General features: G+C 49.9%; 1 protein-coding gene across 1 annotated transcript in view; it reads left to right on the top strand.

Moving 5' to 3' along the window:
- Positions 1–19,081, top strand: part of SYN3 (synapsin III) — a 451,775-nt gene that overhangs the window by 418,537 nt on the left and 14,157 nt on the right. The window contains exons 8-11 of the mRNA XM_036864745.1: positions 6,438–6,580; positions 11,171–11,245; positions 14,114–14,216; positions 18,647–18,781. Of these exons, the coding sequence (XP_036720640.1) occupies positions 6,438–6,580; positions 11,171–11,245; positions 14,114–14,216; positions 18,647–18,781 (456 nt within the window). The remainder of the gene's footprint in view (positions 1–6,437; positions 6,581–11,170; positions 11,246–14,113; positions 14,217–18,646; positions 18,782–19,081) is intronic.

Raw genomic sequence — 19,081 nt, 5'->3', positions numbered from 1 at the left:
TGATATACGCATTAGGGAGTTCTCCATCAGTCTTTCCCAATGGTCTTTGGCATTGAGCATTGTTGCCTAGATCTGTTGTTGCAGTAACATAATTGTTGCAGAAGGCTGAAATTCTCATTCTCTTACTTCTTCTGCATTTATTAGCTGGCACTCATCTAAAAAGAAGAACTTTTCCTCATCAATTTGGATGACTATACAGGAGATAGCTTTGGCACTGGATGAATAATTGCATAAGTAACTGTAAAAAAGAAAGCATTGATTGATGGTTCAAGGTCAGCAAAGAATCTCAACAACTATCTAATTAAAGATAAACAACTTTGGTTGAGCACCCACTAGGTGCCAGGCGCTATGCTAGGTAGGTCCTTTGACATTCATTATAATTCCATTTAAAAATCATAATAATCCTGTAAGGTAATTGTTATAATCACCTTTAATAGGTAAGGAAACTAAAGCTCAGAGAAGTAACTTAGGTAAGATCAAAGAGCTGGATTACATGTATAGGAAGAGTGCACCAAAATCTTGAATGACATAGAGCTGAGAGGGAGAGTTAACAGGTCAGACGACAGAATCAATATTGAATTCCAACCAAGACTGGAAAAGGTAGACATAAATTCCTACCTGGGGATTAAAACCACTCAAGTCCAAGCTTGGAGAGATGTGGATTCTCAGGATCTTGTGTTTAAAAATGATCTAGAGACATTAGCTTAGGACAAGCTCCACATGGATCTTAGAAATGCTAATATTTTATTTAGCTACGTTAATAGGAGCAAGATAATTAATAGGCACAAAGCTCCATTTGGATAAGAATCATAAATCTTGTTCTCTATTGCATCCCCAGCCCCCAGCATAGTATCTGGAAAAATGATCAGTTAGTCTCTGAATATAATGGGCACTCAATACATATTTGTAAATACTTACATATATTTATTCAATCATAAAACAAATTTACTGAGCGCCTATTTTTCCCTGCTGTTATAGGTGCTTGAAATACAACAGTGCTCTTGCAGAGCTTATATTCCAGTGGAATGGTAGGGAAGAAAGACAACAAACAAATAAATAGATAAGGAAGCGGTGGTGGAAATGCTATGGAGAAAAATTAAGCAGGGTAATGTGAATGAGGAGTGCTGGGTGGGAGGAGTAACCTCACACATGGTGGTCAGAGAAGGCAGCTCTGAGAAGGTGAGGCTGGAGGAGAGACCTGAATGAAGTGAGGCTGTGAGCCATGCAAGCAAGGAACAGCAAGTGCAAAGGCCCTGAGGCAGGATTAGGCCAGATGTGTTCCAGATAGAGTGAGGTGACAGTCTTATCCAATCTCAGCTGGTAGAACCACATCTGGAGTATGTGTGTAATTTTGGACACCACATAGTTTAAGAGAGTATCAAAGGGGAGCATTTTAAGGTAGTAAAGAGTCTGGAACCAGCTCATACTGGGATGGGTTAAAGAAAAGAGTGACTTAGGCACAGCTGGGTGGCTCTCATCCAATGGATGAAAAGCAGACACAAGGCAGAGGGCCGAGATGTACCCTGCATGATCAACCATTGGAACCATTCGTTCACTCTTGGTCTAATATACAGTAGAACAAGTTCCCTAAGATGGTATGAGCTGCCTTGCCCAGTAGTGAGCTCCCTGTTGTTAGAGGTGTTCAAGCAAATAGTGCACAGTCTTCCAAGGCTGTGGAAGATGACTTGCCCTTCCCAGCTGGGATTTGGAGTAGGAGACGTCTGAGATGAATCCCACTGAGGAGATTCGGAATTGTCCCCTGACTCCTCTCTCCAGTTCCTCTCCCTCTGTTTTCACTCTCCCTCCTCACTCACCCTGCTGATGGAGCACAGGTGTGCACACACACACTCACCCACTCACTCACACCGGGGAGGTAAAGCAGTTCAAAAAGCTGGAGAGGAGGAAAGTGTGAGAAACTGAACAGGGAAACAGTGAGGGAAAGGAGGTAGGAGAGATGGGGGGCAGGGTGAGGACGGCATGGAAGGGAAGCAGGAAGAAGGAGACAGGCACTGAGAAGGGGTCAGGGAAAGCGGAGGGAGGTAGAGAAGTAGGGGAAAAGGAGAGATGGAGAAAGACGGGAGAAGTAAGAGGTGACAAAGGAAAACACAGAGGGTACGGGACAAAGAGGAGGAAGATGATACTAAAAGTAAGAGGAAAAGGATGGGAGAAGGCAGTGGATGTGGGAGAGAGGAAGGATGGGGCCCAGGAGGAGGAGAGGGAGGGAAGGCGAGGAAGGCTGAGGAAGGAGGAGAGAAGAGACAGGGGGCGTAGAGGGGACAGGGAGGTAGCGTGAGGGTGTGAGACTTCAGAGTCAAGGAGCTCGTGTGGCACCCTGGCACGGGTCCCCAGAGCAGGAAATGGGTAATCTTGAATCACAGCTCATTTCAAGCTTCCTGTTTTCAGCTTGTCTCTGTGAACAGTTGGAGGGGTTTCCAGCTAGTAACTCCCTCCCCGGGCCAGCAGCCGTTCCACCATCCCCATGGCTAGCCATCCTCAATACCTTCTCACCCCACCTCCCTTTATGGCCTGAGCACCAGCCCAGAGTCCCCTCCAGCACCACCCAGCAGGCCACCGGCTCCATTCTCCAGGGCCCCTGACTTCACCAGGTTCTCAAGCCTCACAATGGAAGCTGTAAACCTCTTACAAGTACTGGGCTCACACTAACCGATTGCACCACTGGCGCTACACTAGGAAGCTGTAAACCTCTGAGTGTGGAATCCAGCCTGAGCATTTACAGAAAAATTCACCTTATAAAACATGTTTCCCTGAAACACATTTTCTTTGCCTTTTTCCAAGCACTCTTATTTTTCCTTCCATCCTCTTGCCTCCTCCCAATTTACAAGCAGATCTTTATCCAGGCTTCTTAAAATCAATCCAGCAAACACGTCTGGAGGATCTGCAACACGCCAGGCACTGGTGTTACAACTGGGGCCGAGACATGTTGTCTGTCCTTAGGAAGCTCACAGTCTAATGGGGAGACAGACGTGTGGAGCCAGTGGGCGAGCCGGGGTTTATGGGGCTCAGACATCACACAATTTGAGAACAAAATAACTAGCCCATGTATGAGAAACCTGGGTTACCTGCTCAGTCCTGAAGAGGGCAGGATGAGCTCCCCACCCCAAACAACCCGACTACTCTAGGAGAGGAAGGGCTCACAAAAGGAGGTTGGGATGACCACTAACGAATTAATAATTAAACCCCTACATCTATACTTTCTCTCTTTGCTCTCTTTTGTCTATCCTGTGAATAAGTGAATGCATGCATGATGCATTCAACAAATACTTACTTAAGGATAAAGTTCGGCTGCTGTGACAAAGACCTAAGTGGCTTAAACAAGCTAGGGCCTTCTCTCTCACCTAACAGGCTCCTTGCCTCCTGTTGACCGTCCCTTCCTGGGGTGCTGCCCTTCAGACACAAGGCCTTCAGCGGAGCCCGCTGCAGCCAGCAGGACAAGCGAAGGGCGAAGTGAAAAGCATCCCCCCACACAAACTTCCCTTGTAAGGCAGACCTGGAAGTTCAGGCCCCACTTCTGCTCACATCTCATTGACCAAAACATGATCACATGACTCCACACAGGTGCCAGGGAGACGCGGACGTGTAATATTTCTTCTGGATGGCCATGCGCCCCCAGACCACGGTGCTTCACTGCTATAGAAGAAGAGAATGGATGTTGTGGACAACCAGAAATCTCTGAGACAGCCTGCAGTGTATGCTGTTCTGACTAGGAAACCAGAAGGAGCTCTGGTCCTTTCCAGATCCACCCAGTGACAAAAAATGAATTAGACAAGCTGTCCCTGCAAGCTGTCACCCCCATTCTTTCATTTCGGTAACTCTCTGTTTACCGGATCCCAAATGTTGGCTGAGAATGAAACATTATGACCACCCAAGGGGCAGTTGAAGGAAGAGGAAGCAATATAGACTTTGAAGAAGTTGCCAGGAAAAAAAGGGAAGAAAATAGTGGCATGAAAACCAAATTCTGAAAAGTTCAGTGGCTTCAGATACCATAGAGTGCCAAAGTAGGATAGGGAGCAAAGGGAGCTCTATTGTTTTTGCCAATGAGGAGGTCAAAGGTGACCTTTGACAAATCAGTTTCGGTGGAGAGGTGGGGAATGACATCCAGAGAGAGCTGGTTTAGGAGTGAGTGGGAAATGAGGATGTAGAGACAGAGAGAGCAGTGGTAACTGAGGTATTGAAAAGCAGGAACAATTTGAGATTAGTGGATCCATGATCATGCTAATCCAAAGGATAAAGAATCAATAAAGAGCAAGAGATGAAAACTACATGGCAGAAATATAGTTTGGCTGCTTTAACAAAGACCAAAATAACCGTAGCGTAAACAAGATTAAGGTTTACTTCGCTCTCATGTAAGAGTCTGAGCATACACAGTCAAGGGCTGACTGGGGACTCCACGGTGTTGGAAATCCAGGTTTCTTCCACCTCATTAGTCAGCCATCTTCAACATGCAGCTTCCATCTTGTGGTCCAAGAAGGCTGCTCCAGCTCCCACCATCATGTAAACATCCCAGTCAGGTAGAAGAAGGGAGAAGGAAAGGGAGGGTTCCCTTCGTCTTAAAGGCACCACCCAGAGGTTGCTCGCATCACATCTACTCACAGTTTCAGTGGCCAGAATTAGAGACTTGACCACATCTACCTGTAAGGAGACTGGAACAAAATAATCTTTAGCTGAGAGACCAGATGCCCAGGTAAAACTTAAGGGTCCTATTACTGAGGGAGGAGGGAACTGCAGGGAGTCAGAGCCTTAGAGGACCTAGAACAAAGGGTAGTTTCGGCCTCCGGTGGGAGGAGGCAGCCTGCCACTGAGGCTGGGTTGCACAAAGAGCCAAGAAGAGAGAAAGTTTGCCAAGCCTCCCTCCCCATCGCTGTTTACGATCTGTTGGGTGGGACCGCAGGCATGCACTTGTAGATACCCTGAGATTGTTCAAAGAACAGCTGTGCTTTTGGAGTCCTGAGTTTCATTCCCAGCTCTGTGCTTAGCTGCTATATGGCCTTGGCCAAGGAGAAAAATCTCCGTTTCCACATCTGTTAAGTGGCCATAATAATGGCCACCCTGCCTGCCTCACAATCCTGTTTCGGGTCCCAAAGGAGAGCTGTGAAGATGCCATGTAAGTTGTGAAGTTGGGGCAGACGTGGGTGGGCATCATCATGGAGGGAGGGAGTGGTCAGGGCACTGCTGAGCCTGAAGGGTGGGCAGAAAAGGACTAGGAGAGGCTGTAAGGACAGGACCACCTCCCACACAGGCTGCTCAGCACCCACCCAGCCCCCCAGTGGATCTGGCCTCTGCCCACTGCTGGCCCAGCTTCAGAACCCCTCTGCTGTCCGAGTGAGGATGACAGGGGAGGGAACACCCATCCAGCTGTCCACAGGTGCTGGGAGTCAGCCTCTGTTATCTCTTGAGATCGCTATCACAGAGCCTTGGCCTCAGCCCCTGCACTTGGCCTTGGAAGCTCTCCTAAGACCTCTCCTTGACCCCAGGACACCACCGCATGTTCCTGGCCTCAGCGCAGTAAACAGTGTGAGCGAGTTTCTCCCCAAGGCCTTTGGACTAGCAGAGCTAGCCATGTCCAGTGCGTGCACACTCCCACACACACACACATGCACACACGGACTGCACACACAAAAACACCACACACCCCGCACAACACACATGCAAACACCACACATATACATCACAAAATATACATTCCACCCACATACCACACACACCCCACACACCCCACACACACGTCCTCCACAAACTTCACACACACAACCCATATGCACACACCCTGCCCAGGCACACCACATGCACATACACAAATACATACTCTCTTCTTTCTAACTGGTCTCTCTCTATCCCACATCACACCCCTCCATCCAACCCTCTACACAGCTGCTTGAGTGATTTTTCTAAAACACAAATTAGGCTACTTTCTTGTTTAAACTCTTCTCCGTCAAGTGGCTTTCCAGAGTCTTCAGGCTAGCATCCTAGCCCCTACCAGAGCTGTTGAGGCCCTCCATGGTCTATTCCCTGAAGACCCTCTTCAGGCCTCCCCCCCACCCTCCTGCCCCCTTGGCCAGTCCAAACTACTGGCCCATCCCCCCTCCCTACTGGCTCCTCCTGCCTCTACCTTGTCCATCCTCCATCCTCTCCAGAGAATGCACCTGCTCCGTAGTCCATGTGAGAATCGCGTTCATTCTTCCAAACCCTGTTCAGAGCCCACCCCTTCTATAAAGATTCCCTTGACTCCCCAAGTGGAATGCTGCCTTTCTCTTCCACAGGAAGTGGTGGGGTGACTTGTTTCCTTAGGTCTGCCTCCCCTGCCAGGCAGGCGACCTTCTCAAGGTTACTATATACAGTGCAGCCCTGGGTCCCAGCACTGGGTAGGTGCCCAGTGAACACTGGGTGTGTGGTACTCAACCCCTCATCCTCCCACACAGATCAAAGTAGAAAACCAGCATGACTACCAGGACATCACCAGCATGGTGGCTATGGCCAAAACCTATGCCACCACCGAGGCCTTCATCGACTCCAAGTACGACATCCGCATCCAGAAAATTGGATCCAACTACAAAGCTTACATGTGAGTCCCTGGGCAGGGGCTGGGGAGCTGGGAGGAAGGGTAGGAGCAGAGTGTGAGAAGAATGGAGATTAAAGATACATGTCACGCCCTGTCTTCTCTGCCCCAGAGCAGAGACCACATAGGGACATCATTATTCTCCCTTTCTGTCTCCTTTACAGCCCTCCTTCTCTGGTTAGTACAGCGGAAGGCTGATGTTCCATCATGGCTTATCCCAGGGTAGAAATCTGTCTACCCAAATGTAGCCTGTTTCCCCCAGAGAAAGAAAGACTGTTGGCATGTTTCCAAGTATATACCTGATGTATGTCATAGGAGACATACGTGGAAGAGAGACTTAGGGACAAATCAAGGAAGGCCTTGAATGCCTTGCTGAGGGTTGTGAATTTTCTTCTCTTGCCTTCTGAGCAGAAAAGTGTCATGATCTGACCTGTATTTGTAGAAAGATGGCTCTGGGGCTATGGGCTGCAAAAGGGTTTCTCTGAGATAAATAAGTTCAGGTAGGAGATTACATCAGGTTTCTTCAGCTGCAATTAGTAAAAACCATACCTGACTAATTTGGTGGAGTTTTTTTTAAGGGAATTTATTAGATGAATGATCAGAACTAACTAACAAAACCGGAAATTATCAATTTCAGAAATATTAGGGTCCAGGGCAGCCCCAAGAATCTGGGTAGCCAGAAGTAATATACAGTCTTTGCGGCACCCCATTAGAAAGTGAATCTGCCCTAATCATTTTCAGGGCTTAACTCAAGATCATGATTCCGTGGAAACAGTGCTGATTAATCCAACTGTGGTCACGTGCTTATTAGTTAGAGGAAGGTAGATGAGCAGTATGAAGAGTCCCACCAAGATAGCATGCAATATGGGCAGGGTCATTATCCAGTGGAAATAGAGACTGTGTGACTAAAAGAAAAGGGATGAATGCCAGAAAATCCAACACACATTCATCCCAGGGGTGGTTCAGGCAAAGGATGACTCACGCTGGAGCTGCGGTTACAAGGATGAGTGGGAGTTCTTGACCAGGTGGAGGGCTTGGTGTTTAGAGAGGTCTTATCTGCCCCAGGTGCTCTCTGTCTCACTTTGGAATATTGTTGTTTCCACTTGGAATGATGAGACCCCAGAGAGGCAACAGGTGCCTGGTTTCCAAGCACATACGGCACACTGATTGCATGGTGCCATCTTTGAGGACTGCAACAGCTGACTCTGGACGGTTAGAAAGTCCTTTGCTTCTGTGTGGTGGAGCTGTGCTCTAGATCAGGGTCAGCAAACCACAGCCCACAGGCCAAATCCAGCTTCCACCTGTCTCAGTAAATAAGGTTTTATTGATCACAGCCATACATATCCACTTCTGTATTATCTAGGGTTGCTTTTGCACTACCTGGATTGCCTAGACCGGGAGTCTGCAAACTTTTTCTGTAAATGGCCAGATGGTAATTTTAGGCTTTGCAAGTCACGCAGTCTCTGTTGCAACCACTCCACTCTGCCATTGCCTGGGAAACTGGAGAAAATGCAGTCAGTTGACCTATAAGGAAATATGCCCAGGAAAGGGATGGAGCCAAGAAATACTTCTGGCCAGTCTTGCCAATCGCTCTCTTCCACCCATGAGCCAGGCCAGACCTGTCACTGCTCTCAGAGGCCCTCAGGGTGATAAGATCACCTCCCCCTGCCACCCCCAACCTCTCTGAGTTGGAGAATATTCCAGGGCATGGTCCAGTGCATTCCTGAGGCCTCCACCATCCCTCATGATATCATTTCCCTCCTCTCCTCATTGTTAGCGTTTCCACTGGACATTGACAACACCTTGTCCCAATTTCTCTTCTTGAGGATTACCTCATTGCTGCATTCTTTATGCTGAGCCTTTCTGCCCCGACAGCTCCAATTTGTCATTAGTTATGGTGTTTCCTGGACCCTGGGTTGGCCCACATCCGAGGGAGAGTGTTGATGTCACACCTCGGTGTAGAACGCCCTCTCTGCCCATGACCGTTCAGCGTCCTTTCTGGCCCACTTTCTGCCCTGCACTTGGGCCTTTGTGCTTGTTGCCACTGGGTGTCATTGTTTCTAAGTCCTCTCAGCAGACAGAGCTGGGAAATAAATATGTGTATCTTAACCTGTGTATACACACGTCTGTAATTATATATATATATATATATATATATATATACACATACACACACACACACACACACACACACACATATCCATCTATAGCTAAAGCTAAACAGAGTTCATACTGATGTGTCAGACTTTCATCCAGTACCACATGATTCATTTTAGCCTTCCCAGATTGCTTATCTGTAACTTCCCACTCCAACAGGGAAGAAAACCTGACTCCCACCATCCCCCACCCATGTACTTCTTTGTTCATCCACAGAATATGTGTACAGTTGCAGAACTGTCAAGCCGTAGTCCCATGAGAAACAACTTTACCAACTATGGTACAGGACTTACATACAGTTTCTTTTGTACTTAGTCATACAGTCTCCACTAATTTCCAAAGTGACTTAGGCAGCACCTTTCCACTCACCCCCGCCCCTTGATCAAGGGGGTCAGCTTCATACGTGTGTCATAAACATAGATTCTGTTGTCACAGTCTACATCCCATCCTACGTTCCAGCAGCTGCATCACATTAGGGCCGGTCACCTCTCTCCCCCAAACCTTGATGGGCTCTGCCATGAAGAGTCATGGTTAAGAGCACGGAGTTTCTCAGATATGGTTTGGTGGCTTCTGCCATTCAGTGGGAATGCTGATAATAATAAGTCCATCTCGTTAGGTTGTGTGAGACTGAAATAAGCCAGTGCTTATAAAGCTTTTAGACCCATGTCTAAACCCATGTCCAGACATAGAAAGCACTCACTAAATATCAGCTCTCACTATCATTATCTTCTTGGAAGGAGACCAATCTGGCTTGTGTTCCTGCTGCTTCTGGCATTAGAATGCTTTTTTTTTCTTGTCTACGCTCACTGAAAAGTAATAGTAGCACCCATTGTACTAAGAGATTTATGGGAATCTTTCCTTTAATCCACACAATGCCCTATAAGCATGGTACTAAAATTATTCCCATTTACCAATGAGAAAATAGACTCAGAGATGTTGTCCATGGTTATACAGCTAGAAAATGCTAGAACCAAGATTCAAACTCGCATCCATCTGACTCAAGTCAGTTCTTACCTTCCCTTGTTACTGTGCAGATCCCACTCTATTGAATCCTACTCATCCTCCCAGGCACATCTCAATCGCTACCTTCTGGGGTTCATATTAAGTGACTGGTTTCTCCTTTGCTTCCCCGGAGTGCTTCATGCCTCATGTGTACTGCTAACCCTACCATGCCTATGTTCTGGTTTTAGGCTGGTCTACCCTTTAAGGTAGTGAGCAACTCGAGGAAGGGGTCATCTCTGCACACTCAGATTAGTCCTGTACCCAGGACATAGGGAGGCCTGGTGATTGTTTGCCAAATTGAATTGAATTGCATTGAGCTGAACTAACCTTAATTGACATGAAGCTTATCAATGTCACTGCTACGCTTAGTCATTATGTCTCCTATTGGCCACCATCTATTCTCAGCATCTGCTGTGCTCAGATACGTTTTATTTTCTCTTTTAGAAAGACATTTTATAGCAATTCCTCTCCTGGTTCACCCTTAAACCTCAATCACATGCCTTCCCTTGGTCATGAAACAAATTGCTTTACCTCTGCCACTTTGCTTAAAGCCATTCAGTCTTTGCTGAATCCAGATATGCCATTAGAGATAGTTTATCTGGATTGCTCTTCAACATACACAGTCCCTTACCTAGTAGGTAGTTACTGGGCACCTACTACATGCCAGGGACCACTGGACACTAGAGGTACAGAGGGATGAGTCAAACATGTTCCCTGCCCTCAGGAAAGACAGCACACTAAAGTAGTCATTGCAAGTGAGATGAGCATTACTAAAACATTGGTATAGGGCGTAGTATAGGGGGTTCTTACTGTGGAAGATGTACTCTCAGGAAGTCACATTTTCAGATGAAACTTGAAGGATGAGTAGGACTTAGGGAGGCAAAGATGGAGATGAAGACTGGATCAGGCAAAGGGAAAAAAGTGTGTGGAGGCCTACACACAGGAAAAATCCATGGGCTTTGGAGAAAGGGCAAGGGAACTAAGAGGGTGAGGCAGGCAGAGCCAGAAGGCCTTCCTGCTCTTCACCATGCAAAAGTAATCACTTCTCTCCATGGATCATTTTTCCTACATTTTGGGGCTCTCAAAAAAGATTCCAGAGTCACCGGGGGCTATACTGCCCTAGTTCTTCTTCTGAAAAACAGGAGGCCAAAGTTTGCAGGATTTAATCTGATAGTGTAGGCATTTGTTAAATTTAACTTTTATATTTCAAAGGTGGCTTGGGAAAAGATACATAAGACCCAACAAATAAGACAGTCAACATAAAGGGAAATAAAAACAGAAAAATAAATCTGAAGACCGGATGCATACCTAAGAATACATGTCAGAATGTAAGCCAGATATTTGAATCAGAGCCGCCAAACAGTCAAAGCAAAAAAGGAAAGCAGATCAATGACAAGCGTCCCTAATGCCCTCACTGTGTTATTTGTTCTGATACAGGAGAACCTCCATCTCTGGAAACTGGAAGGCCAACACAGGCTCTGCTATGCTGGAGCAGGTGGCCATGACAGAGAGGTAAGAGGCAAAGGAGGTGTTTAGGGAGAGGCACCAGCCGTAGTGGGAGATAGATAGGGATACAATAAGGATCCTGTAATGAATGCCATCTCACACTTTGGCCAGTGTCTCTCCACCCACAGAGTACTTTCCTAGGCATGATCCCCTTTACTGCCCATAATAGCCTGCAGGGCAGGTTTTATAAATAACCCCATTTTACAGATAGGGCAGGAAGTTCAGAGGGGGAAAGTGACTTGTCCAGGGCCACAGAGCTAATCAGTGACAGAGCTGAAAGTAGAACCCTAATATCTTGACTCCAAGTCCAGGGGTCTTTCCGGCCCTACCCAGCTGCTATAGGAAGAGAGCAGGAAGTCCTCACCAGTCTCTCCCTGCTCTGACAGCTGCATGGAAGCATCCCTATTAGGGCACCAGGGTTACTGGACTGTCCACTCCTCTCTCAGACTTATTCCTATCTCAATATGAGAGGGAGAGGTTGCTTTCCCATGAATCATGAATGTGGCAGGGATGCACTCTGGCTGAAAGTCGCTCAGGTCTTTCTCCCTTATTTAAACAACACCTGTAAGCCATCCTCACCTGAAGAAGGACCTGTCACCTGCTCTTGGGGCCAGCAGCACACACGCATCCTTTTTTGATTGCCCAGTGACTTCTGCTTGCAAGCATTCAATGACAGTGGGCAAAGCATGGGCTTTGGGGTCAGAAAGCTCTGTTCAGTGAACATGTATTGGTGCCTACTGCATGCCATGTATGTTGAGCACTAAAGAGGCCAAGATGAAAAGACCCACTCCTTCCCTTTAAGAACTCTGTATCAGTTGCAAGTGTCAGAACACAAATTAGATTGGTTTGAGCCAAAGGGGGGATTTACTGGCTTGTGGCAATGAAAACTCCAGAGGTACAGCTCCAGGTAGGACTTTAGAACTTATTCTACCCCCTTAAGTTGGATAGAATATGTTGGCTTCTATGTTGGTTTCATTCTGGTCAGCTCATTCATATGGTGGCCCATAATGACTCCAGGCTTATATCTTGACAGTGTCAAGTCCAGCAGAAAGAAGAAGTCTTTCCCAAGCATTGCAGTCAAAGCCTGGAATAGAGCCTTATTCACAGATTGGCCTGACTTAGATCATATGACCATCCCTGAACCAATCACTATGGTCCAGAAAGCAGCAATGCTGTGATTATATAGGCCTAGGTCACATCTCTGCCCCTAGCGATTGGAGTGGGTCCACCTGCTGCCGCAGCGATGACTGAGTGAGACTTAGGGCAGGGATGTAGCACTGTCACTGTCCTCATGGGACTGCTGGTTCAGGGCTCTAAGCTGAGGAAGCGGCATGAATGAAAGTCAGTGGTCCTGCCCCTTCCAAGCTGTATTATGTAGGGTAAGTTAACTACCCTTCCTGAACTTCTTCAGTTGTAAATTGGAGTTAACATACCCAAGCCAGAGGGCTGAATGAGAGAGGGATGTTCAGTACCTAACCCAGTGCTGCCGTGGCAGGGAGGGGCACTGTAAATGTTGGCTTCCTTCCCTTCCAGTCAATCCCAGGTGGCAGCTGCTACCTTCCAGGTGGGTACCCACCTATGCTAACTAGTCTCAAGGGAGTTGTGCTCATTACCTGGCACAACTGAATCACCTGGTCTTGGGGAGTCACATCCTTCCCCCAGTGGGCATTCATAGGACAGTCTTGGCCCTTTTCTTCATGGCCTTTCCAGAATGAGAGGCCAGCCTTCCCCAATGCCTCACAAGCTACTCACAGATGTCTCCAGCAGGGCACTATCTCCCTGGCTCTGCTCAGTCCCAGGCCACATGGGCCATCTCTGCAGGAGCCTACCATGGGAGTGGGTCTGCTCAGGCCTGGAATTCACTTTCCATTCTGCAAATTCATGGGCAGTACCCTCAGTGCCTCAAGGGGCATTAGCGGATGAGATGAGAGATCTGGTTCTGAGAGCACTTCAGCTCATTCCAGGCCTTATGGCTCAGAGACACAAATAGATCTCAGAGCAGGCGTGCCCCCATGTGACCCTGGAGAGTGGTGAGAGAAGCAAGAACGTTTGACACAAAGTCCCCTGTGACTCCAAATCCAGCCACCATGAGGGAAGCCAAGTGCAAGGCCAGGAAGACTTCTCCAGATACAACCATGCTCTTGTTGCAGGGTCAAAGTCCAGCACTGAGATCTTCCCCTGCAAAGCAAACGGGCCTTGCAGCCATCAAGTGGCTGGCAAGGGAAAAAAAGCAGCAGGTCCAGAGGGCCAAGCCCCCAGGCCAGGCAAGAGCAGCTTGCCAGGCTCCTCTGCCTGCATTCCCCAGGCAGGAGGAGAATATGCCCATTGTCCCCACAGGCTGTGCCTGGGAGAGCGGCCTGGGAGGGATTTCTGGGGACCTTCGAGCAGCTTTCCCAAGGGAAAAGGACTTCAGGGGGAGCTGGGTGTCCAGGATGGCTCCAGATGGGGGCAAGGCAAGCTTCCCACCACTAGGGAGCCAGTCAAGTTCTAGGTTGGGTGGGGTCAGGTCTCTGAGATCTCTCCCAGCTCCCATTCCTTCTCCCCCAATCCTGCTTCTCTCCTGCCTCCCTTGCTCCCTTTTAGTTGCTCTCCAGCTGTCTCTCTCTCACGGTCCATCTATGTCTCTGCCTCCCTTTTTACCCATTCTGTCTCTCCCACTGCCTCTGTCTCTCTCTGTGTCTCTGTCTCCCTGCCTTTCTGTCTCTCTTGCCGCATCTCCTGTCTTTCTCCATCTCTGAATGGTTGCCTGTGTGTCACTGTCTGTCCCGTAGCCTGTTTTTCTGTATGTGTCCGTCTGTGTCTCTCTGTCTCCCTCTGCCTCCCGTCCCTGCTCCCTGTCCCTCATGCCCACTGCCTGTCTATCCTTCCCTGCAGGTACAGGCTGTGGGTGGACAGCTGCTCGGAGATGTTTGGTGGCCTGGACGTCTGCGCTGTCAAGGCTGTCCACAGCAAGGATGGCAGAGACTACATCATTGAGGTGAGAGGTGGAGCAGGAGATCCTCCTGGGCTGTCCAGGCCCCTGAGCAGGCATGCCAGAGGGAAGGAGTCCAAGTGTGGCCTCCAGCGTGGTCAGCTGTGTCTTAGCCCATGGCTGGGGCACATGCAGCCCAAGCCACAGCAAGCAGCTCCCAGAGGCTTCTCACCTACCACCCTCACATACCCCATCCCCACCCTTGGCTGCCTCTAAAGCCTTTGTGCCCAGGGGCTCTGAGCTGGCCCTCAAGAGTTCTGGGCATGAGGTTAAACAAATATCCCCAACCCGTGGCCCTAACAGTAGGGGAAAAGCATCGGGCCAAGAGTTGGCAAGATTCTGTCCCCTCAGGCCTCTTCAATTTTCTCAATGTCCCAGTGTGTAAAGAGGACACACTTCCCTGGTCACTAGGCAGAGATTCCATTGTCTGTTCAATCAGCAAACATGTACCCAGTGGCTCCCATGGGCTTGGCATGGGGGTAGCTCTGGGGACAGAGCTCTGAGCAAGACAGACGTGGGGTGTGCAGGCTGGCAGGGAAGGGTGGTACACTAACTTCAGGGCACCGAAGGTTAGGAAAGGGGTGTGAATGGAGGGAAACGTAATTGTAAGAGAGGTCAGAGGGGCTCTGAGTCCCAGAATCTCTCCCTCAACCTTCCTGCAGCCCATGCCTCTCAGAGGCCAACCACCCCTGCTGCCCTCCAGAGCTGTCGCCTACAGGTCGCCGTGGTCCTTCCATCACCCTCCTCCCCTACCCCCACGACTTCCTCTCCATGCTTCTCCCAGTCCCACAGTCCCCCTCCCACCTTCAAGGCTCCCTGTGTCCACCCCAATCCCACGGTCCCCCTCCCCTCTCCATGGCTCCCCCCCATCTCCCCCAATCCCACAGTCCCCCTCACCCCCTCCATGGCTCCCCAAGTCTCTTGGCCTCACAGCCCCCTCTCCCCTCCTAACTCCCTTTCCCTCCCCGCCACAGCTCATGGTTCTCCATTGCTTCCCCTGAAAATGCTGCTCTGGCTCAGAATTCTCCCTTCTCTCCCCAACCTCACATCCTAGCTCTCACACCCGCCAGAGCCCCTTCCAGTGCTTCCCTTCTGTGGCCTTCTCCAGCCACTGCAGAGGCGCGGTGCTGACACAAGGCCAAGACACGTGAGGGAGAGCCGTGTGGCCGCCCCCTCCCCGGGGTGTGGGCGGCTAATGGGAAGCACATGGCTGCGGTGACCGCAAGAGCCAGCCAGTCCTCCAGCCCCGAGTGTCTGCACCACTCCCGGGACCCACAGCACGGCAGGGCCCGGTGACTGGAGGCGTGGGAGCCCTGCTCTTCTCCTCCAGCATTGCCAGGAGGGCATCCACACCCAAGCCCAGGGAGTAGCCAGCTTGGAGGTGAAGGGGAGGGAGTCCAGGGTGGACACAGTCCCTCTGCCCACACTCACCCCCCAGAAGGCCAGGTAGCTTCCAAGGATGAGTTGCATCTGTATTTGCAGGTTCAATCCTGCTCTAGAAAACAGCTCTTTCCTCAAGTCCAGCAGCCACCATTCCTGAAACCTCCTCAGCAGCCCCTTCTCAGAGGACATTGAAGGGGCCGGGAGCAAAACTACTGCCCTGTACACTTGCTTCCAAGCCAGACCCAGGCTGCTCCCTGGAGGAACGAGGATGCCTGGGACCTTCAGACCAACGCCTAGGGCACTGCATCTCCTGAGACCCTTCCTGGCCTTCCTGCCTCTGCATCTCTTCATGGGACCACCACACATGAACTCAGCTTTGGCACACATGTGGTCATTGATTCATTCACCCATTCGTTCATTCACTGTTGAGCTCCTATTCCGGGCACCAGACCCCCAGCCAAGTGATGGAGATGCAGCAGTGAACACAGTAGCAGGGACCCTGCCCCTAGAGCTTCCTTTCAGAGAGGGGACCAGCAATCAGCAGAAGAAGGACTCCTGGCTCCCTTCCCCGAGCTCCTGCCTATCTGAGTTTCCCCAGCTTTCACTCCTAGGAAACAAAAATTTGTACCCGTGGGCCCAGACTCCCTGCCTCCAGACATTCAGCGGGTCAGGGATGAAAGACCTTACACATTGGGAAAAAAAAAAAAAATTTGTGGGTTTGGACTTCACAACACAATAAGACAACTTCTCAAAAATATTCCAGGGGGGCGGGGGAAATGGCTTTTCAGATTTTTTTTTCTCTCAGAAACATTGCAGAGTTGTTTCCGTTGCTTTTCAGTTTAGAGTGAGGTCAAGGGAGATGGGGAGCTTTTTACCAGAAAGATAAAAGGTATTTTTCCCCAGTCAGGAAAGAAAACAGACAGAAGGGATCCAAAAATACTGATTTCTTCAGCCACCTCTGTGGTGAGAACAAAAAATTTGTGGGACATGTTTTGTGAAGATCCTCACAGTGAAATACTCAGGGGAAAGACCCTTGAACTTGTCCTCCATGACCTGTACAGGGAATGACATTGCTCATTGGAAAAGCGTTTCCCTGGGGAGAGCAGAGTGTCCACTTCCGCTGGCTGTGTCCACCCTGGGGACTCCAGAATGCTCTGACCTCAGGTTCCTTGTGGTGGCTGTTTTCTACTGCAGGGAATGTAGGAAACAGAAACCAGAACAAAAAGGGGTGGGCGGGGTCAGGAAGAGAAAGGGCAGGCCTGTGTGCACGTAGACTCCACAGTTATAACTCAACTCAGCCCACATTGAACGAGAGACTGTCCATGTGCCGGGCACTGGGATCCAGGATACCAAGAACCCAGGCATAACTAACAGAGAGCTCAATTTGAGGACAGTTTTCAGGACCATCCATAATAGAATCTGCATTCATATCCTTGAGTTTGCTTTTCAGCTTCCCCACCATAGTAGGTGCTTTAGACTCACAGGCTCCTAAAAGTCCCAGCTGGAAGGGTCTTTGCAGCTGCCCAAACCCCTCAGTTTATAGTTGAGGGAAACAACAGGCCCACAGAGGAAAAGTGACATGCCAAGATCACACAGCAAGTCCCTAGCAGAACCGAAGCCTGGAACCCAGGTCACCTGTTCCCAGTTCTTACCACAAGAGAGCTGTTCGGGGATCGGTGAGACACGGAAGGATTGCTAGCCATCTGTCCTTGAATTTGCTACTTCTTTGGCTTCAGTTTTCCCATCATGATAAGGATAGTAATGGTACCTATCTCGAAGAGCTATGCTGAGATTTGTGTGAGATCATCCACACCCAGTGCTTAGAACAGCGCCTGGCACGTAGTAGTGAAATACAGCACTTATTAGTATCCTTATTGTTATCAGCGGGACTTACTGCAGGGACCTTTCATTCCTCCATTCAGGAGGTACTTAGTGAGGGCACACCTGTCTAACAGGACACAGGGCCCATCCCCAGCCCAGGGGCTCACCATCTGGTTGGGGAGACACACATCAACAGGAGACAATGGCCCTGTGGGATAAGCTCTCCAATGGGACGACCAAAGTGATTGCCAGAGGAAGGGCCAGCTAGATGTTCCCTGACGGATGAGAAGGGGTTAGGCAGGTAGAGAGTGGGCAGAGAGAATGACATGCACAAGGACCTGGACAAGAGAGAGAACCTGGTGAGTCCCCAGCTTGGGAAAAGGGAGAACGAGACAGTGCGTTTGATGGGGGCGGGGGGAGGGGGGGTTGGTGAACAGGCTGGATTTCCCTACAGCTGGGGAGGAGACAGAGGGCCCACCAAGGCCTCGCTCCCCTTCGAGACCATCTACAGCTGCCCGTGCCCGGGGAATCACCTGGATCGTTGGCCTACATGACTTCGGGCAAGTCCCTTCCCATCTCTGGGCCTCAGTTTCCCCATCTGCAAGAAAAGCGGATGTACGAATATGATCTCTCAGGCCCCCTCCCAGTGTAAGCACTGTGCCTCCTTTGAGAAGCAGCCTGCTCCCCGTAGAAGTTCCTCTCCAGGAGTTTATTCTGCCAGAGCCCTGGAGAACAGGCCTTGCCTCTTCCCTCTTCTCTCCGAGCCCTGAGTCGACTCTAACCCTTGTTATTTTTTTGGTCATAATCGAGCCCCCCACCTTCACTGCTTCCGGCTTTGTGGAAAACCTTGACCTTGGGCCAGAGTTCAGGAGGCCAGCCCCAATCCTGGGTGGGGGCCAAGGTGGGAAAGGAGGGGCAAAGACCAGCTCCCCAAAGAAAAGAGCAGAAACGGTCAGCAAAGGCTCCCAGCTCTCAGTCGCATGTCTGAGGTCCAGCAAATGTCGACTGAATTGAACTGAGTCCAGGGAGTTGATTTAGACTGAACTGCAGGAAACTGGATGTCTCCACGGGGGTTGTTCCCAGCTGGAGGCGCTGGGCTGGGTGTTTGCATGGAGAGCATTGCCATCTAGTGTTCACTTCTGCCATGAGCTCTGAGCCTGCCTCCCGGGATGCGCTGCCCGGCTACCCTGGCCTGAGGGTCCTTCAGGACTCCTTTCTCTCATCACCTGCAGGTGATGGACAGCTCCATGCCCCTGATTGGAGAGCACGTGGAAGAGGACAAACAGCTGATGGCCGATCTCGTTGTCTCCAGAATGAGCCAACTCCCGATGCCAGGGGGCACAGTGCCCTCGCCCCTGAGGCCTTGGGTAAGGTCCTCGGAAGTAAGGGAGACTGTGTAGCCATGAGAAATGCCTGGCTGTCTGGGATTGGGTGCCCTGATCCAGAGGAGATGCTCCCAGGGAGGAACCAACTTGGGGAGAAAGGAATGGGGTGTGGGTGAGGCTGGGATTGGGGCAGAGCTTGTACCCCTGCTCCTGATGGGGGAATTGGGGAGGCTCTGAGAGGCCCTTCCTCCCTTCACCATCCTGGGGAGAAAAACCTTGTCTCAACTGGGCTTTGGGTGTCTGTAGGCAGAGATTATTAGCATAAGAAACCAGTTGTCCCCT

This window comes from Balaenoptera musculus, chromosome 10, assembly GCF_009873245.2.
Source record: "Balaenoptera musculus isolate JJ_BM4_2016_0621 chromosome 10, mBalMus1.pri.v3, whole genome shotgun sequence".
In the NCBI taxonomy this organism is placed as follows: domain Eukaryota; kingdom Metazoa; phylum Chordata; class Mammalia; order Artiodactyla; family Balaenopteridae; genus Balaenoptera; species Balaenoptera musculus.
This window is presented reverse-complemented; position numbering and strand designations above follow the sequence as displayed.